The sequence below is a fragment of the Bubalus kerabau genome, chromosome 5 (genome assembly GCF_029407905.1).
Source record: "Bubalus kerabau isolate K-KA32 ecotype Philippines breed swamp buffalo chromosome 5, PCC_UOA_SB_1v2, whole genome shotgun sequence".
NCBI classification, from domain to species: Eukaryota; Metazoa; Chordata; class Mammalia; order Artiodactyla; family Bovidae; genus Bubalus; species Bubalus kerabau.
In genome coordinates, this window is record NC_073628.1 from 92,356,023 (window position 1) to 92,382,325 (window position 26,303).

Here is a 26,303-nt window from a genome sequence, read left to right on the forward strand (position 1 = left end):
ATTATATAGAGATCATAGTTCAACTTTCTATAATATGCATGTAGGATATATTGTGAACTGTATTATCAGTATTTATTATGCTGATAAAAGTAGTTTATTTGAGCTTTCTGGCCATTCACATTATGGAACAACAAGAATTCCCTATATATTGTAATCCATTTAGTAAGGATTTTTTCTGCAAATTGAAAAATATCCTATAATAACATTTCATGGTATTATTCATATTCATACTCATATTTATATTCATATACCAGAGCACTGGTATAATACAGGCCTTGAACAAAATTATTCTGAAGTCAAATAGATAGATAATATGTAAAAGCTTTAAAAAGTCTTAATAAAGATCTGGTTTAGCGTTGTTTAATCGTGTATTACCAAAGGCATTTCATCATTATTAATCCAGAGGATTCAATACTTCTTAGAATATACTTTGGAAAATGATGTGCTATAATGTCATGAATTTAACATTTTTCTTTACTGAGGAATAGAAAAATGTCTAAAAAAACCTTCAGCTATGGGAATTATTTACAGGTAATGAAGAAATAAACCAGAAGAAAATAGAAAGCTTACAAAATATCGGAATAAACCCCAAATTAATTTATAAGTTGAATGTAATCATAATTAAAATTTCATTATGATTTTCTTAGAGAATATAATAAAGTGATCGTTAAATAATATATAATAAAACATACAAGACCAGCAACAACACTTTCAAAAAAAAAAAATCAACACACTGAAACATGTCTCCTACTTATTCTAAAACTCTAGTCAATGTACAAAACAAAACATACCAAAAATAGTATGATATTGGAATGGAAATGATCAAATAGATCAATAGAAAAGAAAATAGAGCATCAAAACACACCTATGAATATATCAGAGCAGTATCTGGCACAGAATAAGCTTTCAAGAAGTATCTACTGAATAAAAGAATGGCCAGCCTATATTAATAATAGAAAAGGCATTTCAAATCTTTGGGAAAAGAAGGAGTATTCAATAAGTACATTGGAATAACTGGCTATAAAACATGGAAAAAAATAAAATTACACCGCTACCGCTCACTTTCAACAAAAATGAATTCCAGGGCCAAGCACTTCTGGAACAGTAGACTAAGGACCTCCAAAAATCCACTCCTCCATAAACAAATATAATACTGGTAAAACTTTTCAAAATCAACTTTTTTTAGATCTGGAAATCAAGTAGTTTTGTGACAATTCGAGAAGAATTTATCTGAGAAGTAGGCTGACTTGGTAAAAACAGTGAACTCTGTGGCATTTCAACTTGCCCTAATTCCTTCCCCTCCATGCAACTTTGTGGAAACTTTGAAAACCAAGAGCATCGTATTTGTGAAAAACAGTAGGCCAGCAGCAACTGGAGGAGAGAGAACAGTGTGGTCCTCCCCCAAGTCCACACTCCGGTGAATTATCAATACCTGATACATCAGCATGCTTGCTGAAAAGCTCCATTTCTATGGGTTGGTTTTATTTAACCTGACTCAGATTGCTCTTACAAACAACCTTAGTACCAGGGCATTTGCTGAAAACTACTAGTAGCAACATTACAGCTATGTGCAGCAGCCTAGCCAACTGGAATTAACAAGAGGCTGACCAAAACACTTAGAAAAGAAAAACTGGGAAATAAGATACTCACAGGTCTTTGAAAGCCTCCAACATACTCCTGGCACTCTAGAAGGTCAGGCATATGTGCAGGAATGGCCTCATGTCAGGGAAAGCCCTAAAAAGCCTAATCTCTCATCTCTACCCAACCTTGACACAATATTCAAGCAGCAATTAAAGGCTAAGGTTTGTAAACTACTTGCTTGAGCACTGAAGACATCCTCCTGCCCATACGTTCATACCCAGAGCCCTTCACCAAAGATTAGGACACTAGGTTCCAGGCATTTAAAGAAATCTCTATCAAATCATTATTCTGAAAGAGATGGGAATACCAGACGACCTGACCTGCCTCTTGAGAAATCTGTATGCAGGTCAGGAAGCAACAGTTAGAACTGGACATGGAACAACAGACTGGTTCCAAATAGGAAAAGGAGTACATCAAGGCTGTATATTATCACCCTGCTTATTTAACTTCTATGCAGAGTACATCATGAGAAATGCTGGGCTGGAAGAAGCACAAGCTGGAATCAAGATTGCCGGGAGAAATCTCAATAACCTCAGATATGCAGATGACACCACCCTTATGGTAGAAAATGAAGAGGAACTCAACAGCCTCTTGATGAAAGTGGAGAGTGAAAAAGTTGGCTTAAAGCTCAACATTCAGAAAATGAAGATCATGGTATCCGGTCCCATCACTTTATGGGAAATAGATGGGGAAACAGTGGAAACAGTGTCAGACTTTATTTTTGGGGGCTCCAAAATCACTGCAGATGGTGACTGCAGCCATGAAATTAAGACGCTTACTCCTTGGAAGGAAAGTTATGACCAACCAAGATAGCATATTCAAAAGCAGAGACATTACTTTGCCAACAAAGGTTCGGCTAGTCAAGGCTATGGTTTTTCCTGTGGTCATGTATGGATGTGAGAGTTGGACTGTGAAGAAGACTGAGTGCCGAATAATTGATGCTTTTGAACTGTGGTGTTGGAGAAGACTCTTGAGAGTCCCTTGGACTGCAAGGAAATCCAACCAGTCTATTCTGAAGGAGATCAGCCCTGGGATTTCTTTGGAGGGAATGATGCTGAAGCTGAAACTCCAGTACTTTGGCCACCTCATGCGAAGAGTTGACTCATTGGAAAAGACTCTGATGCTGGGAGGGATTGGGGGCAGGAGGAGAAGGGGACGGCAGAGGATGAGATGGCTGGATGGCATCACCGACTCGAGGGACATGAGTCTGAGTGAACTCCAGGAGTTGGTGATGGACAGGGAGGCCTGGCATGCTGCGATTCATGGGGTCATGAAGAGTCGGACACGACTGAGCTACTGAACTGAACCAAAACTAACTGAGCAGAGGCTTCAGTGACTGCATGGACAAATAATACAGACTTTATAGAATTAATCCAGGAAAATCATTAAAAAAAACAAACAGTAAAAATAACAAGCCCAGAAGGGAGTGGAATTCTGATTTCCAGAGTTGCTACAATATTATTTCAATAACAATAACAAAAATACAATACAAAGAAAAAAGGACAGTATATCCCAAACTCAAGGAATACAGCATTGAATATAAACAATCCAGGAGGAAGCTCACATTTTGAATTTATGAGTCAAAGATTTTAAGTCACTATAAATATATTTAAAGAACTAAAGGAAATCATGTCTGAAGAATTAAAGGAAATAACGAGAAGGTATGAGAATGCTGTCTCACCAAAGCATATCAGTAAGGAGATACAAATAATACAAGATGAACCAAACAGAAATTCTGAAGTTGCACAGTTCAACCTCTGAAATGAAAAAGTCATTACAAGGTCTTAACTACAGATGAGAATTAGAAAAAAAAAAAAAATCAGCAAGTATAAAGGCAAGTTGATTAAGATTATCCAGTCTTGAACAGAAAGAAAAAAAAAATGAAAAATATAAAGAGAGCTTCAAAGACCTATATGATATCAACAAGCTTACTAACATGGGAGTCCCAAGAGAAAAGTATATACAGAGGAAAGAGCTAAATAAATACGTATGAAAATAATGGCCCAAACTTTCTAAATTTGATGAAAAACAATTTGCATATCCAAGAAGCTCCACAAACTCCAAGCAAGATCAGCTAAAAGATATCACCACTTAAACACATCGTAGGGCTTTCTTGGTGGCTCAGATGGTAAAGAATATGCCTGCAATGTAGAAGACTTGAGTTTGATCTTGAGGTCGGAAATATCCCTTAGAGAAGGTAATGGCTACCCACTCCAGTATTCTTGCCTGGAGAATTTCATGGACAGAGGAGCCTGGTGGGCTACAGTCCGTTGGATCACAAAGAGTCCATAGTCAAAGTGGCAAAAGCCAAAGGCAGAGGAAACATTGAAAGTAGTAGCAAGAGAAAATCAATTCAACATGTTCAAAGGGTCCTCAATAAGATTAACAGCTGGTTTCACATCAGAAACCACAGAGACATAAAGCCAGAGGGATGACATAGTCAAATTACTAAAACAAAACAAAACAAAAAACCTTTGAGAATTTGTTGTTAGCATTGTGAGAAATACAAAAGAGATTCCAGCAGGCTGAAGTACAAGGACACTAAAGTATAACTTAAATCCACACAGAGAAATAAAGAGCACCAGTAAAGGTAACTCTCTCTGTATCTAAAAGACATTATAAACATATTTTTGACTGTATTATTTTCTTCTGATTTTAAAATGCATACATCAATAATTATATTTCTTGCTGACAGGCTGATAATATATACAGATGTAATATGTATGAATTAATAGTATAAAGATGTGGGGTGGGAATAGACGTATACTGAAGAAAAGTTTTTATGGACTATTAAAATTATATTGGCATTAAGTTAAACTAGATTTTTAAAACTTTTGGTATCTGTAATCCCAGAGTAATTACTAAGAAAGTTAATTCATGAAAACATATAATAGTAAACTAATAACAAAAGAATTAAAATGGAATACAAGAAAATATTTCACATAAAAGAAGGCAGTCATGGAGAGACAGAAGATCAAAACAAGATAAACAGAAAACAAACAGAATGTTAGATGACAATTCTACTTTATGAGTAATTATTTTAACGGTAAATAGAATAAACATGCCAATCAAAAGGAAGATTATTCAAATGTATTAAAAAATATAACCCAACTCTATATCCAATCTACAACAGAAACACTTCAAATTCAAATACACAAATAGGGTGACAGTTAAAGAATGGAAAAAGATAAGTCAAGGGAAAAAAAAAGACAATAGACTGAAAGTAACTATTTCTAAGTACATAAAAGAAAAAGGATATATATCAATAGATGACACTTTGACAACATGGGTTTAAACTGCACACAGGTCCATTTATACTTGAACATGGATTTAAATTTATGTATGCATGTGTCCACCTGGGCAGTTCAAACTCATGTTGTTTAACGGTAACCTGTACATGATCCACGGTTGGTTGCATCCACAAATGTAGAAGAAATGGATATGGAGGACCAACTACGGGACTTGAATATCTGCAGATTTTGATATCTTTGGCAGGCCCTGGAATCAATCCCCCATGGATACTGAGGGATGACTGTATATATACACATATGAAAAATGGATGTATATTTATATGTAAATATACATATATTCACATGTATGTATAAATACAAACTTCACAGGGTAGGAATTCCAAAAGTCTAGTGACATGAGAAAAAGATTGAACTCATTAGAAATCAGGTAAATACAACTTAAACCCAAGAGATACTGTTTGTTAGCAACAACACAATGGCAAAAATGTTTTAAGTTTTACAGCCTTCATATTCCATGGGTCTGGAAATACAGTGGCATAAACACTTTGGAGGACAATTCAACAATATCCCTAAGACATTACAACCTGTATTTCTGTATAACATTTGTTTCTGTGTACACACTAAAAAACCCCCTGGTTTGTGTATATAAATAAGAACAAAGATGTTCACTGAAGTTTCCTATTGGAAAATTTGGAAATTTTAAGACCTAATTTAAAAATCTAATAACCATCAATAGGGGAATGGCTAAAGAAAATGTACATAATTTCATAAAATACAATAATCAAAAGTAGTTCAAAACTAATTAACATTGTATGTAGCTATATGCTGCTGCTTCTGCTGCTAAGTCGCTTCAGTCATGACCAACTCTGAGCGACCCCATAGACGGCAGCCCACCAGGCTCCCCTGTCCCTGGGATTCTCCAGGCAAGAACACTGGGGTGGGTTGCCATTTCCTTCTCCAATGCATGAAAGTGAAAAAATAAAGTGAGGTCGCTCAGTCGTGTCCAACTCCTAGAGACCCCATGGACCGCAGCCCACCAGGCCCCTCCATCCATGGGATTTTCCAGGCAAGAGTACTGGAGTGGGGTGCTATCGCCTTCTCCGGTAGCTATATGCATGTAATCTCAAAACATTACTGCATGGAGAAAAAATTACCAAGTAAGAAGTATGATATAATTAACATAAAAATTCACTCTATATTTTAACACAGGAAAAAATCCTCTACATATATATGTGTAAAAGTATGGAAAAGATCTGGAAGAATGAACTCCAAATTCCTAACAGATTATAGAGTAATGGTCAAAGGGGTTTTAACTGTAATACTCTAATTCCTTAAAAAGAATATATGAATATATGAGTTACATAATTTAGAAAATATTTAAAATGTACAAATTTCCTAACTGGAATATTGGTAATATCCTATGACTCTCTGGACAGATCCCAGGATATTTTATCCAAGCTAGAAAGTACTGATGTGCACTGAACCACCTCCATAAAAGGAGTTTGGCAATAGATAAAAAGGTATTATCATGTGATGGAAATCAGATCATAATGATATCTTCTATTTTTAATTTTGGCAAAAGTATGATCAGAAAATTATAATAATTCTATAGTGGTATAAACGAGAAAGAAGGTTTTAAGAATATTGTATCTCCTTTTTCTTTATTACCTAGCACTTTTAGTGAAAAGAAAGCAAATACATGGCATCAAAGTCAAGCTAAATGAAATTTAAAAGAGTACTATTTTTGGCTGTGCTGTTTAAAAAAATATTGGAACTGTAATTTAATGAAAGCATATATGTGCAATTGTCAAGAGTCTGATTTTATATCCTAACTGAAAGAATAAAAAGTCTTCCAGAATACAAGAAAATAAACAGTACCATTAAGACTTTATTTTTCTTGTTTAAATTATTTGTCCATTCTCCAGAGAATATTTAAACATTATGCCCACATGTTAAGAAATTTGAGTAAGAAGGGAAGTAATAAAGAGCTGGAAAATAATTGCATTCCTAAGTTTGATATAAATAATTTTAGCTTACCTCTCTATTATAGTAATTTAAAAACCATATTCACAATCATTTTTAACTTTAAATATTTATAGATATAAGTCTATAAATTCTACCATTCAGTAGTAGTTCTTCCAAGTTATCAGGATTTCGAGCAAGCTGTAGGATCAAAGCAGAACCCCGAACCTTGTCAGGAATATCTTCATATAATAACTCAATGTACTCATCCATGTCATTAATGTTAGCAACTTCATCAATCTGAAACAAAGAGGAAGGAAGTACTCTAAAAGAACAGCAGCACTTAACAGAGTTGTCAAAGGAATGATATTTTGTGATCAATATATTGCCCTTGACAATGAGACAAGTTTTCAAAGGACTCATAGTAGCAATCTTTTTGTACATAGTAGCAATCTTTTTATACAGGGAGAGATTAGATCTTTGGGTGATGGAACTCCAATATGAAAATAGTCATAAACCATAAGATAAAAACGGGATGTAAACCAACTCTAAAATTGGCCTATTTATATTAACAAAGTATCTTGCTGATGCTAAGTTGCTTCAGTCGTGTCGGACTCTGCGACCCCATAGACGGCAGCCCACTAGGCTCCTCCGTCCCTGGGATTCTCCAGGCAAGAACACTGGAGTGGGTTGCCAATGCATGAAAGTGAAAAGTGAAAGTGAAGTCCCTCAGTCGTGTCCGACTCTTAGCGACCCCATGGACTGCAGCCCACCAGGCTCCTCCATCCATGGGATTTTCCAGGTAAGAGTACTGGAGTGGGGTGCCACTGTCTTCTCCTAATGTAAAATAGTATCTACCATAATATATTAAACATTATTTTAAAACACACTGCAATAAGAAGAGCTAATACTTTTCACAACTTATCAAAATAAATTGTCTAAAAAACATACCCAATAATTTTTTCCTTTATTAAATATTTATTTTCTATCTCTTTTGGGAATTTTAAGTTCAACCACTTCTAAAAATTCCACACTTGTCTAATGTAACTGTATGAACTACTGATGGTAAAAGCATTACCTTACAATCAGTTCTCTATTATATAAAAATACAATCTTACCTCCATTCCTTCAAAAGGAGGTGGATCTTTAGGCTTGCTTGACTTCTCTTTTTTTTCTGTAAAAAGATTTTGTTTTAATGAGAAGAACCAGGATTTTGGATTTCTGGCTAATTTTTATTTTCAGCAGCTGAGTTTAATTCTAGCTAAGCTGGGGATCTTAAAATGAGTAATTTATGAGGTAATCTTTTTCCAATGTATAAAAAATGCTCATCTATAATACATTTGTTCTAATGAGGATATCCAGGAGAGTTTAATAAAATCTATAAATAATCTCCAAGTTATGTTAGGTGGCAATTTAGCTTCCTCATTGTTTAACAGTTTAGGTATGTAAATAGCTAGACTTGCCAACAAGAAGCAAAAAGTCTATTTTAAGTTTTCTTTTTTTTCCTAATTCACATTTAAGGTGAGAATAGGAAAATCAAAAACTAATGAATTAGGTAATAAAAAGACTAAAATTAAAATTAACAAAGAAAATGGAAAAGAAATAACCTGGATAAAGTTAAGAAGCTAAAATACAGTTGCTGATTTTTTAAACAAAATTAGGTCCATAAATTAAAAGGCAAATGTTTAATATTTGTGCTAATTTAATCCTCACTTGCTCCCAAATGGATTAAAGAAGCATTAATGGTGCTGAACATAACTTTGAGTCATTTGTTATGTTGAATTATTTGACTAATAGCAGAACTTCGTATTCTAAAAAGAAAATAAAAAAATGCTTCACTGATCTGATCTGGATCAAAAACCTAAGCAATGACTGTACATTAAAATAAGTTCAAGTAATATCAAATTTTTGATTCTAAAATTAGCAAATGCTTTACATATAACAGGAATTACTCCTGATTGTTTTTGGAGGAGGTAGCCAGTCTAAACAAAGTTATGTTTTCTCAACAGCTAGATTTTTCCTCAAACAGATAATTTATTATGACAGTAGTTTTAATAAAGAAAAACAAGACTTATGGTAAAGAATCATATAATCAAAAACTACTATAATTTTATTTTAACCACCTTTAGGGCTAGGTTTCTGGCTTTGAAATAGTGAATATCAAGTAAAAAGAAAGAACACAGAATCATTTCTAAAAATAAATGATATATGCAATAGCATAGCATTTCATAGATGTCTCCAAACATTAGTATCTATATAGAGAAACAATGATTTGAATTTATGATAATATGAAAATTTCCTCATATTACTCTAATTTCTGGGGAAGGAGGTAAGAAGACTGATTAACCTTGAAAACTCAGTGAAAGGGTTCTCATTAAAGATATTTTGTTATTTTATTACAAATGTCCTCAGAATTGTATTAATTTAGCATTAGGAAAGATTAATTTTAACTATATTGTACAACCTACAGTAAGAACACACATATCTTAAAAGCACAGTATTTACTTTTCTCATTTTGATTTTAACTTATTGAAGATATTATCTCTTATCATCCAGTAACACTGTTACAGAAATAGTCTATCATAAAGTAGTTAAAATGTTTAAATAATATTTTCCTTATAGCACTTATTATTAATAATTAATAGGTATACAGCTAAGTAGTTGGAGTGTCAGCTAAGCAGTTGGAAACAATCAAGTTCGAAATGCTTATTGTTGCTTTTAAGTAAATTCACAGCTTCAATTCATTCAACAAATATATATTGATCATATAATGTGTGCTATATACTGTATACAAGGCTAACTAATAAAAGTACATATTAGGCACAAGGCATTTTATTTGCTATGGATGGAGAGAAATGACTGCTTAATTTTTTTTAAAGTGCAAATAAATTTTCTCTTTCATTTTTTCTACTTAATATGATCAAAACTGAAGTATAAGCTATGTCAAAGGTGCTATATCTAGAACTCAGGAATGATAAAAGAAAAATATACATAAACTTAATAAGTGAAGTGAAGTGAAAGTCGCTCAGTCATGTCCGACTCTTCACGACCCCATGGACTGTCCATTAATAAATACTATGAAATAGAATAAGTAACCACTGATTAATCTGAGATAACTTTCCATTTAAATACCTGTACTTTTGTTTTGAGCTTGGACATTGGAAAATGTCTTCTATAAATAATCAATTACTTAGCTCTAATTTTAATGAATTTATTCTTTTATGAGGCAATTAAAGATAGAAGAATAGTAACAATAGAGATGTTTAGGAATGAAAAGGTAAGTTTTCCTAAGAAAGATTCACCAAACATATGCATATCACAAATATTTTAACGCTTAAATACTTTAGTATCCAAATTATCAATTAGTCATCAATAAGAAATATAGAAAATATAAATAAGTTGCTCAGGTGGAGAAAACAGGTTTCCAGGCCTCAATTCTCTTTTATTATTCCAGAATCAATATGAAAGATATTTGTTTTATTCTTTATTTTATCATATGTGCGCACGCACACACATATACTCAGTATAAAATAGATCATTGTGTAAGCCTGGAATACTAGTATGTTTGTTTATTTTTTCATTCCCTTAGTCATAGCACTAACAACAACAACAACAAAAACCATCACCATTTAAATATCAAAAGTACAAACTATAGTCAAACAACTCTGGTTTTCTTTTGTTTTTTTCATTTTTTAATTAATTAATTTATTTTAAGAGGAGGCTAATTACTTTCTATATTGTGGTGGTTTTTGCTATTTTTTTGTTTGGAGGGAATTTCCTGGTAGCTCAGGGGTTAGGACATGGCCCTTTTGTTGCCAGTGAAGTAAAGTGAAGTCGCTCAGTCGTGTCCAACTCTTTGCGACCCGATGGACTGTAGCCTACCAGGCTCCCCTGTCTGTGAGATTTTCCAGGCAATACTACTGGAGTGGATTGCCATTTCCTTCTCCAGGGGATCTTCCCAACCCAGGAATTGAACCCAGGTCTCCTGCATTGTAGACAGACGCTTTACCGTCTGAGCCACCAGGGTTTTTGCGTTAAAAAGTTAGTTGTTCTTCTACTTACCTTTTCCTGACACTGAATCACGGCGGTTCTGGAGATAGTACAACAGCTGTTCTACTTCATTTAGCTTTGAGGGATGAATGAGTTTACATTCCTCAACCACCTTCCGTGCCAGGGAAGTTATATCTGTGTTGGCATTGAGACTCTTAAGACGGATGCTGCAGGCAAATCAGAATTTTCCAATTCAGTTATTATTAAAGTAAGTAACAATTTAAACAATATTTCTTTTAAATAAATAATTTATAAAATATTTAAATGTACCTGACATAGTCTCTTTTAGTAACATATAATAAAGTATAAGATATAGCTAGACTTAGAAAAAAACGCAAAACAATGATTTTCCTCAAATTGGACAAATGAGATAACAAAAGGAATGGTAAAGTCTACATCTGACTCATCTAGGGAGGATAGCATATCCAGAGACCGGTTATAAAATAGTCTTTCTGATGTCATATATATATATTTATATCATATAAAGTTTTTAGTTATTATTAGATATGAAAATCCATAGTGACAAAAAGAAATCATTTTCTTGACCATATTCACAGTCATAGTTTTCAGTTAAGGACAGAACACAATATTAACATATTCAGATTTGATTATTCTGATGGAAATTATGCAGAAGGAAAAAAAAGGTAGGATGCATTTTAAGACTTATATGAGGAATGCTGAGGAACAAATGAATATAGTTATATTTGTTAATACACTAAAAAAAAAACAAAACAGGTTCTTCCTCCTTTTTAATTTAGTCCAGGAGATTCACTGCAAGATGAATAAGAAAAGGTTGTTCAAAATCTGGAAACAAGTGCCAATTTACATAGATTCATGACAACAAAGAAAGCTGTAAGGACAAAAAATGAGGTTCAGGGTGAAGACTCAAACTGGTGGCAAGAGACTCTCGCAAGCAGATGCACTCATGCAAGGCTTAGATTCAAAAAGAAAAACGTAAGAAAGTAGCCACAATGCTGAAATACTTCTTGGTGAAGATTGCTAGTGAAGATGGCTTAGTGAAAAGGCAGAGGAACCAGAGATCAAATTGCCAACATCCGCTGGATCACTGAAAAAGCGAGAGTTCCAGAGAAACATCTACTTCTGCTTTACTGACTATGCTAAAGCCTTTGACTGTGTGGATCACAACAAAATGTGAAAAATTCTTCAAGAGATGGGAATACCAGACCACCTGACCTGCCTCTTGAGAAATCTGTAGGCAGGTCAAGAAGCAACAGTTAGAATTGGACATGGAACAACAGACTGGTTCCAAATCGGGAAAGGAGTAGGTCAAAGCTGTGTATTGTCACCCTGTTTATTTAACTTATATGCAGAGTACATCATGAGAAATGCTAGCCTGGATGAAGCACAAGCTGGAATCAATATTGCCAGGAGAAATACCAATAACTTCATATATGCAGATGACACCACAGTTCCATTCAGTTCAGTCACTCAGTTGTGTCCAACTCTTTGCGATCTCATGGACTGCAGCATGCCAGGCTTCCCTGTCCATTACCAACTCCCAAAGTTTACTCAAACTCTTGTCCATTGAGTCGGTGATGCCATCCAACCATCTCATCCTCTGTTATCCCCTTCTCTTCCCTCCTTCAATCTTTCCCAGCTTCAGGGTCTTTTCCAATGAGTCAGTTCTTCACATCAGGTGGCCAAAGTACTGGAGTTTCAGGTTCAGCATCAGTCCTTTCAATGAATATTCAGGACTGATACCACACTTATGGCACAAAGAGAAGAAGAACTAAAGAGCCTTTTGATGAAAGTGAAAGAGGAGAGTGAAAAAATTGGTTTAAAACTCAACATTCAGAAAACTAAGATCATGGCATCTGGTCCCATCACTTCATGGCAAATAGATGGGGAAACAATGGAAACAGTGAGAGACTTTATTTTGGGGGGCTCCAAAATCACTGCAGATGGTGACTGCAGCCATGATATTAAAAAATGCTTGGTCCTTGGAAGACAGGTTATTCCCAACCTAGACAGCATATTAAAAAGCAGAGACATTACTTTGCCAACAAAGGTCCATCTAGTCAAAGCTATGGTTTTCCTAGTAGTCATGTATATATGTGACAATTGGACTATAAAGAAAGCTGAGCACTGAAGAATTGATGCTTTTTAACCGTGGTATTGGAGAAGACTCTTGAGAATCCCTTGGACAGAAAGGAGATCAAACCAGTCCATTCTAAAGGAAATCAGTCCTGAATATTCATTGGAAAGACTGATGCTAAAGCTGAAACTCCAATACTTTGGCCACCTGATGTGAAGAACTGACTCATTGGAAAGACCCTGATGCTGGGAGAGATTGAAGGCAGGAGGAGAAGAGGATGACAGAGGATGAGATGGTTGGATGACATCCTTGACGCAATGGACACGAGTTTGAGTAAACTCCAGGAGTTGGTGATGGACAGGGAAGCCTAGTGTGCTGCAGTCCACAGGGTCACAAAGAGGCGGACATGACTGAGCGAATGAACTGAAGACGGCTAAGTCTGGGAGAAATCGAAGGTATTAGAGGCAACAGGGACAGAGACCTTAGAAAAAGAGGCGACAGGGACAGAGACCTTAGAAAAATGTCCCGCACTCAGCATCTTTGAAGTCATTATTCAGATACAGATGCTCTCTCCTGAAACAAGTCTAGTAAAGTGATTTGAATATTAGTCCCATTATACAGTCATCCCCAAATCTGGTCCTCTTGGGATTCTATAAGCTACTGTACAGCTTTTAATACATTCCTTTTACGCTTGACTTTGCTGGAGAGGTTTCTATTGTCTGCAACAAGAATCCTAGCAGTACTCTGTCTGTTTATTTTAGTTTTTTCTCTAATTTATTTGGTTTTTTAACTTCCTACCTTTTAAGTCTTTTAAACTACAGAATACTTTTGTATAATTTTAGCTGCACATCAGAAAGTAGAAATATAAAGGAGAATTCATCCTGAGAAAAACTCTCAAAGGACCTCTCCATGTTTAATTTTAACAAGGAACTGGGAAATCTTGAGTTTCCATAAACCTGATTGAGAACAGGCACAATAGAAATTCTATAAATGTAATTTTGGAAATTTTCTTGCTAGTCTTTTTTAGAAGAGTGTTAGATTTACAGAAAAATAGTGCAGAAAGTAGAGTTACCATATATGTCCCCACCACCCTCCCTCAATACAGTTTCTTCTATTATCGCCATCTTGTGATAACTTTGTCATAACTGATGAATCATTTTGATATACTATTAACCAAAGTGTACAGTTACATTAGGGTCCAGTCTGTAGTGTATAATTCTGTGGGCTTGAACAAATGCCTAATTTCATGTATCCATCATTAAAGTATCACACAAATAGTTTCAACTACCCTAAAAATGCTCTGTGCTCCACATATTCTCCCCTTCCCACACCATAACCCCTAACAATCTCTAATCTACTTTTATTTCAGTTTTGCCTTTTCTAGATGGTCACAGAGTTGGAATCATACAGGATATAACCTTTCCAGTCTGGCCTCTTTCATTTAGTAATATGCGTTTAGGTTCCTCTATGTCTTTTCATAGCTTGATGGTTGATTTCTTTTAGTGATGAATAATACTTGACTATATGGAGGCAACACAGCTTGCTTACTCTTTTGCCTACTGAAGGATATTTCGGTTGCTTCCAATTGTCGACAGTTATAAAGCTGCTATTAAGATTCATGTGCAGGTTTCAGTGTGGACATAAATTTTCAACTCATTTTGGGTTAATATCTAAGAGCAAAACTGTTGGATCATATGGCAAGTGTATGTTTAGCTTTGAAAGAAACTGCCAAAATGCCTTCCAAAGTAGCTGTTACATTTTATATTTTCATTAGCAATGAGTGAGTTTCTGTTGTTCTACATCCTCACCAGCATCTAGCGCTGCCAGTGTTTTAGACTTCGAACATCTAATAGGTCTGTAAGTAGTATTTTGATTTAATAAAGCAGAACTTTTAAAATCATTTTTAGATTTATTTTCTACTATATATGTATATATATATAAACAATCTAATCCATCATCATCTTTCCAAGTAATAGAAAGACTCTATTCTTTTAGTGTGTACATTTTTGTCCTAAATCCTTCCCTTACTAAAAGAGACTAGGATTTAATGTCAAATATATATGACTAGCTGTGTGTTTACTGATTATGTCTTTAATCAAAAAACATAATCTTCATAGGCATCCCATGCTTAAGAAAAAGACAAAAAACTTACCAAAAATGTGCATGTTATTTTCAGATCATAACAATAGGTTTCTCAGAAATACTCAGAAAACTGGGATTCTGTTCAAGGTGGGCTTATATATTCCTTTATCCAATAAGGGAGAATGAAATACATCTTTTGGAGCTGAGTCATAGCACTGACTGCCACTGCATTAAATGAAATTTAATGATTTAATTTCACATCTATCTCAATCTATATGAGTTTCTCCCTCAAAACCATCACCCTAGCCACTGTCATTGATAAATCTTCTTGAACTATTAACAAACCATATTCTCCATTTGGTCTCACAATAATAGTCCTCTCCAAATCTTGAGTGACCAAGGATGACTATCACAAAGTTGGGTTACAGAGGTCTTTTTCCCTTCAGTTCAGTTCAGTCGCTCAGTCATGTCCGACGCTTTGCGACTCCATGAATCGCAGCACGCCAAGCCTCCCTGTCCATCACCAACTCCTGGAGTTAACCCATACTCACATCCATCAAGTCAGTGATGCCATCCAGTCATCTCATCCTCTGTCGTCCCCTTCTCCTGCCCCCAATTCCTCCCAGCATCAGAGTCTTTTCCAATGACTCAACTCTTCGCATGAGGTGGCCAAAGTACTGGAGTTTCAGCTTTAGCATCATTCCTTCCAAAGAAATCCCAGGGCTGATCTCCTTCACAATGGACTGGTTGGATCTCCTTGCAGTCCAAGGGACTCGCAAGAGTCTTCTCCAACACCACACTTCAAAAGCATCAATTCTTTGGCACTCAGCCTTCTTCACAGTCCAACTCTCACATCCATACATGACCGCAGGAAAAACCATAGCCTTGATCAGATGAACCTTTGTTGGCAAAGTAATGTCTCTGCTTTTCAATATGTTATCTAGGTTGGTCATAACTTTCCTTCCAAGGAGTAAGCATCTTTTAATTTCATGGCTGCAGTCACCATCTGTAGTTATTTTGGAGGCCAAAAACATAAAATCTGACACTGTTTCCTCTGTTTCCCCATCTATTTCCCATGAAGTGATGGGACCAGATGCCATGATCTTCGTTTTCTGATTGTTGAGCTTTAAGCCAACTTTTTCACTCTCCACTTTCACTTCCATCAAGAGGCTTTTGAGTTCCTCTTCACTTTCTGCCATAAGGGTGGTGTCATCTGCATACCTGAAGTTATTGATATTTCTCCCGGCAATCTTGATTTCAGCTTGTGCTTCTTCCAGCCCAGTGTTTCTCATGATGTACTCTGCATAGAAGTTAAATAAACAGGGTGACAATATACAGCCTTGATGTACTCCTTTTCCTATTTGGAACCAGTCTGTTGTTCCACGTCCAATTCTAACTGTTGCTTCCTGACCTGCACACAAATTTCTCAACAGGCAGATCAAGTGGTCTGGTACTCCCATCTCTTTCAGATTTTTCCACAGTTGATTGTGATCCACACAGTCAAAGGCTTTGGCATAGTCAATAAAGCAGAAATAGATGTTTCTCTGGAACTCTCTTGCTTTTTCCATGATCCAGTGGATGTTGGCAATTTGATCTCTGGTTCCTCTGCCTTTTCTAAAACCAGCCTGAACATCTGGAAGTTCACAGTTCACATATTGCTGAAGCCTGGCTTGGAGAATTTTGAGCATTACTTTACTAGCGTGTGAGATGAGTGCAGGTGTGTGGTAGTTTGAGCATTCTTTGGCATTGCCTTTCTTTGGGATTGGAATGAAAACTGACCTTCTCCAGTCCTGTGACCACTGCTGAGTTTTCCAAATTTGCTGGCATATTGAGTGCAGCACTTTCACAGCATCATCTTTCAGGATTTGGAACAGCTCAACTGGAATTCCATCACCTCCACTAGCTTTGTTCGTAGTGATGCTTTCTAAGGCCCACTTGACTTCACATTCCAGGATGTCTGGCTCTAGGTCAGTGATCACACCATTGTGATTATCTGGGTCGTGAAGATCTTTTTTGTACAGTTCTTCTGTGTATTCTTGCCATCTCTTCTTAATATCTTCTGCTTCTGTTAGGTCCATACCATTTCTGTCCTTTATCGAGCCCATCTTTGCATGAAATGTTCCCTTGGTATCTCTAATTTTCTTGAAGAGATCTCTAGTCTTTCCCATTCTGTTGTTTTCCTCTATTTCTTTGCATTGATCGCTGAAGAAGGCTTTCTTATCTTTTCTTGCTATTCTTTAGAACTCTGCATTCAGATGCTTCTATCTTTCCTTTTCTCCTTTGCTTTTCGCTTCTCTTCTTTTCACAGTTATTTGTAAGGCCTCCCCAGACAGCCATTTTACTTTTTTGCATTTCTTTTCTATGGTAATGGTCTTGATCCCTGTCTCCTGTACAATGTCACGAACGTCATTCCATAGTTCATCAGGCACTCTATCTATCAGATCTAGGCCCTTAAATCTATTTCTCCCTTTCACTGTATAATCATAAGGGATTTGATTTAGGTCATACCTGAAAGGTCTAGTGGTTTTCCCTACTTTCTTCAATTTAAGTCTGAATTTGGCAATAAGGAGTTCATGGTCTGAGCCACAGTCAGCTCCTGGTCTTGTTTTTGCTGACTGTATAGAGCTTCTCCATCTTTGGCTGCAAAGAATATAATCAATCTGATTTCGGTGTTGACCATCTGGTGATGTCCATGTGTAGAGTCTTCTCTTATGTTATTGGAAGAGGGTGTTTAAATCCACTTACTCTAGTCAGTCTATAGTAACTCTTTCCAGCTGGCTAACTCTCTAGTGAATATATCCCTTGTCTTGAGCACCTACAGATGTTCAAACAATAACTACAATTCTCACTTATTCTCATTTCAAATAACAACAACCAATTCTCACTGGTTGAATAAGGCTGCTGCTGCTGCTGCTAAGTCGCTTCAGTCGTGTCTGGCTCTGTGCGACCCCACAGACGGCAGCCCACCAGGCTCCCCCATCCCTGGGATTCTCCAGGCAAGAACACTGGAGTGGGTTGCCATTTCCTTCTCCAATGCATGAAACGGAAAAGTGAAAGTGAAGTCACTCAGTCGTGTCCAACTCTTAGCGACCCCATGGACTGTAGCCCACCAGGCTCCTCTGTCCATGGGATTTTCCAGGCAAGAGTACTGGAGTGGGGTGCCATTTGCCTTCTCCTACTACTACACTACTAAGAAACTAAAATCTAAATTTCACTTATGAAATGTGGATGCATGAGGTTCTAAAGGCAAAGACCCCTAACCTGCTAGCTTTTCTTTGGAAATCAAATGAATAAAAATATTAAAAGAGATTTCATATTTTTTCAATATGCATAAAATTTAGGCATCAATCAAACACACAAATGGAAGACAGTATGAGAGAATACAAAAAACTGAGCATGTGAGTTAAAATCTACAGCATTAAGTTTGTGTGTATACATGTGTGTACCTCTTCAATCTAGTAGATTATCTCAGGACTTGTATATTTTTAAAGAACTATCTATGAAATTTAGTGTCCTTCTAACCCAAATAAGAAGACAGACTAGAGATCTTAAGACATTAGGTAGCTTCTCTTTTCAGGTTGCTGTGTAATAAAGTTTCTTAATTGAAGCACAATTAAAGTTTGGGGCCAAACAATTTTTTCTTAGTAGGTGGCTATTTTGTGCATAGTAGGATGCTTAGCAGCACCTCAGCCTCTATCCACTAGATAACAATAGCACCTTCCAGTATGACAACCAAAATGTTCCCTGAGGAAAAAAATTCTAACCAGTTGAGAACCACTGCTATGCATTTAAGCTGCGGTGCTTCTCAGTGAGCTAAGTAACATCACATGCACTTCTAGTATCCTGACTATACTTAACTACATTATATTCTACACTATGTACTTAATCACTGAATATACCAAAACATACTAACTTTTTAATTAATTTTCAAGTCAAATATTTTTCTGCAGAGAAGAAAGTTGGGAAACAATATTAGGTGATCTCAGACCCTTTCTTCTTCCACAAAAGTATGGCAAGAGTGCAAGATCATTGCCAGCACAACTGAAGACAAATGAAAAAGGCCAGTTCCCAAGGGATTCCTGAAAGTACTACAAAAGCAGAAAGGAAAGTGTGTAGAATACTAGGAGATCTAAGGTCAATTCACTGAGTCAGAAAACGCTTGTCCTACTATTAACATCTTTCAGAGGGCTGGATTTTTAAGGGATGAATTCAAGGTACATGTCCCATTTGTGAATTCTAGAAGTCGTATACCTTTCTGTAATTTCAGGGAAGAAAGAACAACATGGTATCAGCTAAAATACAAACTTGCTAAATTAGGCTAAAATGTCTAACATAAACATATCTCTTATAATCGAGTTCACAAGTCATATTCTACTATATGCATTTACAAAATGGGATTAATAAGAACAGGCATTTTTCATTAGGTTCCAATTAAGTTCATAAATATGATTTTCTCTGGAATATACTCTGTATTTATAGCTTAATATAGTCTCTGCTTCACTAAGATAATGTAGGTCGAGAGGAATGCCATAGTCATTCATTATCTACGCAAATTTAAATAACATCAGATTTCTACAAACTTTGTATAAGGTTTACTACTTTCAAATATGCACAAATGAAGAAAACTTACATTTTTTGGCATTCCTTTCGTTCTCCCAACATGGGATCCCCCATTTCTCCAAGAATGGTAGCTTCCACTTCATACTGAACAATAAGTGCTTTTTCTGATGGATGTACATCAATATTTCCTCCTTTAACTTTCCTATAAAAGAAAAACAGGATAGCTACATTAAAAGCTCACAAAACATCCAAGGTGTTTATCTAGTTCCTTGTTCCAAAAGCATGTGTGTTAGATTAACACATGCATTTAAATCAGATTTACTCTTGAATTGGGCCAAGAAATAACTTTTTCTCCATTTTATAAACTCTTATGTTACACATATAATTCTTGGTCTTGCAGAAAGTATCTTTATGAAGAGCTCTGAAAAAAATACATTTATCCAAAGAATCATGCATAATAGCCAGTGAATAAAAAAAAAATTAAAATGGTTGTGGAGAGAATAATGTCAATTGAAAGTCAGAAATTTAAAACCAAAGGCAGCTGCCCCAAAATTTATATTAAAAAAAAAATCAATCTGCTCAATAGTTAACCCATTAACTGTTTAACAATTGCAAAATAATAGTTATCAATTAACATAATTATATAAATTGAATTAGTATCAACATCACACACAAATTGTGTAACAAAAGAGAATTTACAAGTTATATTCTATAGTCATGTGTCCAAAATTATAGTGACATTAGCAAGCTATAATCTCTGTGCTGTACATCTTTGTCACTTATTGTAAGTTGTTTGTATCTATTAATTCCCTTCACCTATTTTGGCTCTCCTCTTACACTTCTTCCCTCTGGTGACCACTAGTTTATCTGTATCTCAGTGTCTGTTTTTATGCTGTTATACTTGTTCATTTGTTTTATTTTATATTCTACATATAAGTGAAAACATAGAGTATTTGGTCTTTCTCTGTCTGACTTATTTCACTAATCATATTTCACTAATAATAATATCTTCCAGGTCCATCTGTGTTGTCACAATGATGAATTAATCACTACTTGCTATTGGTCACTTTAACAGCAGATAAAACAAGTTTTATTAAAAGAGACTGAAGAGACTGCAATGGAAGCAAGTAAAATTTTTCACTGTAATCAGAGCTGGTTATCTGCATAGTGGGATCTTTTAACTTAATGGAAAGGAAGAGAAATATGACAACATCTTAAATTCCAAAAATCAGAAACTCAAAAGTTCAGCAACCCCAGTACTGAATTTACATAGGAGGGAGTAACTGAATCCAATTGAAGAGAATCATAAGGATAAAATATAACTGCAGATCCTAGGAGCAACCTCATACTAACACTTTCAAAGTGGGTCTTCCACATATTAACAACTGACAGAACTTCATAATTCTTTATTACAACAAGGCTACAGATATAAGCCTTACCCTCTTAAGAGGAACTTAAGAGCCTCTTGATAAAGGTGAAAGAAGAGAGTAAAAAAGCTGGCTTAAAACTCAACTTTCAAAAAACTAAGATCATGGCATTCAGTCCCATCACTTCATGGCAAATAGATGCGGAAACAATGGACACAGTGACAGACTTTATTTTTTTCTTTTTTTTTTTAAATTTTATTTTATTTTTAAACTTTACAAAATTGTATTAGTTTTACCAAATATCAAAATGAATCCGCCACAGGTATACAGACTTTATTTTCTTGGGCTCCAAAATCAATGCAGATGGTGACTGCAGCCATGAAATTAAAAGACACCTGCTCCTTGGAAGAAAAGCTATGACAAACCTAGACAGCGTATTAAAAAGCAGAGACATCACTTTGGTTCTGTAATCTATATTAGAACAACAATTAACAGTCAAGTGTAGAGATGGAAATCAAATATACAGAAGCTAAAGTCTAGGTATGTCAGCAACTAAACTAACTGACAGAAAGATATCCAGATATAAAAAATAAAAGCAGAAACTAGGGATGCCAGTAAAAAACAGAGATTTAGAAAAATATGGATGTGTATATATATATATATATATATATAAAACACACATAGATATATACATACATGTTAAAGAGAATGGTACTGCTTCTAAAAGTAAGATAAATGCATGTAAATTCAAGATAGCAGTCAAAAGCTAGAGGAACCACAGGAATTCAAGACAGTAAGCAAGTACAGCTAAAAAACAAACGTTAATATAGCACTAAAGAAACTATCTTCACTATAAAGAGAAACAGTTATTCCCTTCCTGATGAGATGGAGAGCAACCCCAGTACCGAACTGAAACAGGAGGGGGTAACTGTATTCAATTGAAGAGAATCATAAGGATAAAACATAATTGCAGATCCTAAGAGCAACCTCATACTATACTTTCAAAGTGGGTCTTCTACATATTAACAACTTACAGAAAAGCATAATGGTTATTCTTTGGTTTGATATTTTGCCTTTCCCAAGGAAATTAAATAGTTCAAAGAACTTCACTATTCCTTTTCAGTTTGGGGGCTTTCTTTTGTACTTGTATTTTAAAGAAACTAATTTTATTTATTTACTTACCACTAGTACAATTTGTTTACTGTAGAGAAAAACAGAACACAGAAATTAGCAAAAAGAAAAAATAAACCAAAAAACCCAGGAGAAACCAATTGTTACGATTTTAGCACATATACATCCAGACATTTTCCTATCTATACATAAATAATATATAACCAGAGAATGTTAGCTCTAGAATTTCCTTAAAGAAAAGGCTTAAGGTAGCAATTTGGTAGGGCTGAAACTATATTTTAATAGCAACTGACATAAGAGTGATCAGATCAGATCAAATCAGTCGCTCAGTCGTGTCCGACTCTTTGCGACCCCATGAATCGCAGCACGCCAGGCCTCCCTGTCCATCACCAACTTGCGGAGTTCACTGAGACTCATGTCCATCGAGTCAGTGATGCCATCCAGCCATCTTATCCTCTGTCGTCCCCTTCTCCTCCTGCCCTCAATCCCTCCCAGCATCAGAGTCTTTTCCAATGACTCAACTCTTCGCATGAGGTGGCCAAAGTACTGGAGTTTCAGCTTTAGCATCATTCCTTCCAAAGAAATCCCAGAGCTGATCTCCTTCACAATGGACTGGTTGGATCTCCTTGCAGTCCAAGGGACTCGCAAGAGTCTTCTCCAACACCACACTTCAAAAGCATCAATTCTTCGGCACTCAGTCTTCTTCACAGTCCAACTCTCACATCCATACATGACCACAGGAAAAACCATAGCCTTGACTAGCCGAACCTTTGTTGGCAAAGTAATGTCTCTGCTTTTGAATATGCTACCTAGGTTGGTCATAACTTTCCTTCCAAGGAGTAAGCATCTTTTAATTTCATGGCTGCAGTCACCATCTGTAGTTATTTTGGAGCCCAGAAAAATAAAGTCTGTCACTGTTTCCCCATCTATTTCCCATGAAGTGATGGGACCAGATGCCATGATCTTCGTTTTCTGAATGTTGAGCTTTAAGCCAACTTTTTCACTCTCCACTTTCACTTTCATCAAGAGGGTTTTGAGTTCCTCTTCACTTTCTGCCATAAGGGTGGTGTCATCTGCATATCTGAGGTTATTGATATTTCTCCTGGCAATCTTGATTCCAGCTTGTGTTTCTTCCAGTCCAGCATTTCTCATGATGTACTCTGCATATAAGTTAAATAAACAGGGTGACAATATACAGCCTTGACGAACTCCTTTTCCTATTTGGAACCAGTCTGTTGTTCCATGTCCAGTTCTAACTGTTGCTTCCTGACCTGCATACAAATTTCTCAACAGGCAGATCAGGTGGTCTGGTACTCCCATCTCTTTCAGAATTTTCCACAGTTTATTGTGATCCACATAGTCAAAGGCTTTGGCATAGTCAATAAAGCAGAAATAGATGTTTTTCTGGAATTCTCTTGCTTTTTCCATGATCCAGTGGATGTTGGCAATTTGATCTCTGGTTCCTCTGCCTTTTCTAAAACCAGCTTGAACATCTGGAAGTTCACAGTTCACATATTGCTGAAGCCTGGCTTGGAGAATTTTGAGCATTACTTTACTAGCGTGTGAGATGAGTGCAAGTGTGTGGTAGTTTGAGCATTCTTTGGCATTGCCTTTCTTTGGGATTGGAATGAAAACTGACCTTCTCCAGTCCTGTGACCACTGCTGAGTTTTCCAAATTTGCTGGCATATTGAGTGCAGCACTTTCACAGCATCATCTTTCAGGATTTGGAACAGCTCAACTGGAATTCCATCACCTCCACTAGCTTTGTTCGTAGTGATGCTTTCTAAGGCCCACTTGACTTCACATTCCAGGATGTCTGGCTCTAGGTCAGTGATCACACCATTGTGATTATCTGGGTCGTGAAGATCTTTTTTGTACAGTTCTTCTGTGTATTCTTGCCATCTCTTCTTAATATCTTCTGCTTCTGTTAGGTCCATACCATTTCTGTCCTTTATCGAGCCCATCTTTGCATGAAATGTTCCCTTGGTATCTCTAATTTTCTTGAAGAGATCTCTAGTCTTTCCCATTCTGTTGTTTTCCTCTATTTCTTTGCATTGATTGCTGAAGAAGGCTTTCTTATCTCTTCTTGCTATTCTTTGGAACTCTGCATTCAGATGCTTCTATCTTTCCTTTTCTCCTTTGCTTTTCGCTTCTCTTCTTTTCACAGTTATTTGTAAGGCCTCCCCAGACAGCCATTTTACTTTTTTGCATTTCTTTTCTATGGTAATGGTCTTGATCCCTGTCTCCTGTACAATGTCACGAACGTCATTCCATAGTTCATCAGGCACTCTATCTATCAGATCTAGGCCCTTAAATCTATTTCTCCCTTTCACTGTATAATCATAAGGGATTTGATTTAGGTCATACCTGAAAGGTCTAGTGGTTTTCCCTACTTTCTTCAATTTAAGTCTGAATTTGGCAATAAGGAGTTCATGGTCTGAGCCACAGTCAGCTCCTGGTCTTGTTTTTGCTGACTGTATAGAGCTTCTCCATCTTTGGCTGCAAAGAATATAATCAATCTGATTTCGGTGTTGACCATCTGGTGATGTCCATGTATAGAGTCTTCTCTTGTGTTGTTGGAAGAGGGTGTTTGTCATGACCAGTGCATTTTCTTGGCAAAACTCTGTTAGTCTTTGCCCTGCTTCATTTCATATTCCAAGGCCAAATTTGCCTGTTACTCCAGGTGTTTCTTGACTTCCTACTTTTGCATTCCAGTCCCCTATAATGAAAAGGACATCTTTTTTGGGTGTTAGTTCTAAAAGGTCTTGTAGGTCTTCACAGAACCATTCAACTTCAGCTTCTTCAGCGTTACTGGTTGGGGCATAGACTTGGATTACTGTGATACTGAATGGTTTGCCTTGGAAACGAACAGAGATCATTCTGTCGTTTTTGAGATTGCATCCAAGTACTGCATTTCAGACTCTTCTGTTGACCATGATGGCCACTCCATTTCTTCTGAGGGATTCCTGCCTGCAGTAGTAGATATAATTGTCATCTGAGTTAAATTCACCCATTCCAGTCCTGTTTGCTGATTCCTAGAATGTCGACATTCACTCTTGCCATCTCTTGTTTGACCACTTCCAATTTGCCTTGATTCATGGACCTGACATTCCAGGTTCCTATGCAATATTGCTCTTTACAGCATCGGACCTTGCTTCTATCACCAGTCACATCCACAGCTGGGTATTGTTTTTGCTTTGGCTCCATCCCTTCATTCTTTCTGGAGTTATTTCTCCACTGATCTCCAGTAGCATATTGGACACCTACTGACCTGGGGAGTTTCTCTTTCAGTATCCTATCATTTTGCCTTTTCATACTGTTGAGAGTTTCAAATAAGATGAATCCAAAGGAAGCCATAACAAGGTATATTAAAAAATTTCAAAAGTTAAAGACAAGGAGAGAATCTTAAATTCAATAAAACAACTTGTGGCATACAAGGGAATCCCCATAAGATTATCAGCAGATATTCAACAGAAATTCTGTAGGTCAGAAGTAGCAGAATATAATCAAAATGGTGAAAGGAAAAAACTGCCAGCCAGTTTTTACTCTATAAAAAAGCCAATTTATCTTTCACTCACACACACACACACACACACACACACATCTAGAAACATAATACTGAACGTAAAACTTCAGCAACATAATACCGAACAACCAATGTGTCAAAGAAGAAATCAATACCTTTAGACAAATAAAAGTGGAAATAAAACATAAAACAAAACTTGATGCTGCAAAAGCAGTTCTAGCAGGTTAAGTTCATAGAGATAAATGCCTATATCAAAAAAAAAAAAAAAAAAAAAAAACCAAAACAGCTTTTCTGGTGGTCTAGCAGTTAAGAATCCACTTGCCAATGCAGAGGACATGGGTTCCATCCCTGATCTGGGAAGATCCCACATGCTATAGAGCAACTAAGCCTGTGCGTCACAACTGCTAAGCCAACACTCTACAGCCTGTGATTCACAACTACTGAGCCCACGTGCTGCAACTACTGAAGCCTGCACACCTAGAGCCCTGGCACTGCAACCAGAGAGGCCACGGCAATCAGAAGCTTACACCGCAATGGAGAGTAGAGCAGTCCCACTCACCACAGCTAGAGAAGACCTGCACATAGCAATGAAGACCCAGCACATCCAAAAATAAATAAATCTTTTAAAAAAAATCTCAAATAACCTAACTTTACACCTTAAGTTGCTGGAAAAAAA

At 36.2% G+C, this 26,303-nt stretch overlaps 1 protein-coding gene across 2 annotated transcripts in view; it reads right to left on the minus strand.

Annotated features, from left to right (window-relative positions):
- Window positions 1–26,303, minus strand: part of KIFAP3 (kinesin associated protein 3) — a 148,523-nt gene that overhangs the window by 113,046 nt on the left and 9,174 nt on the right. For both annotated transcript variants that reach the window (XM_055582209.1, XM_055582210.1), the window contains exons 2-5: window positions 19,673–19,804; window positions 10,917–11,071; window positions 7,973–8,028; window positions 7,013–7,154 (exon numbers count right to left, since the gene is read on the minus strand). In XM_055582209.1, coding sequence (XP_055438184.1) covers window positions 7,013–7,154; window positions 7,973–8,028; window positions 10,917–11,071; window positions 19,673–19,804 — 485 coding nt within the window. The remainder of the gene's footprint in view (window positions 1–7,012; window positions 7,155–7,972; window positions 8,029–10,916; window positions 11,072–19,672; window positions 19,805–26,303) is intronic.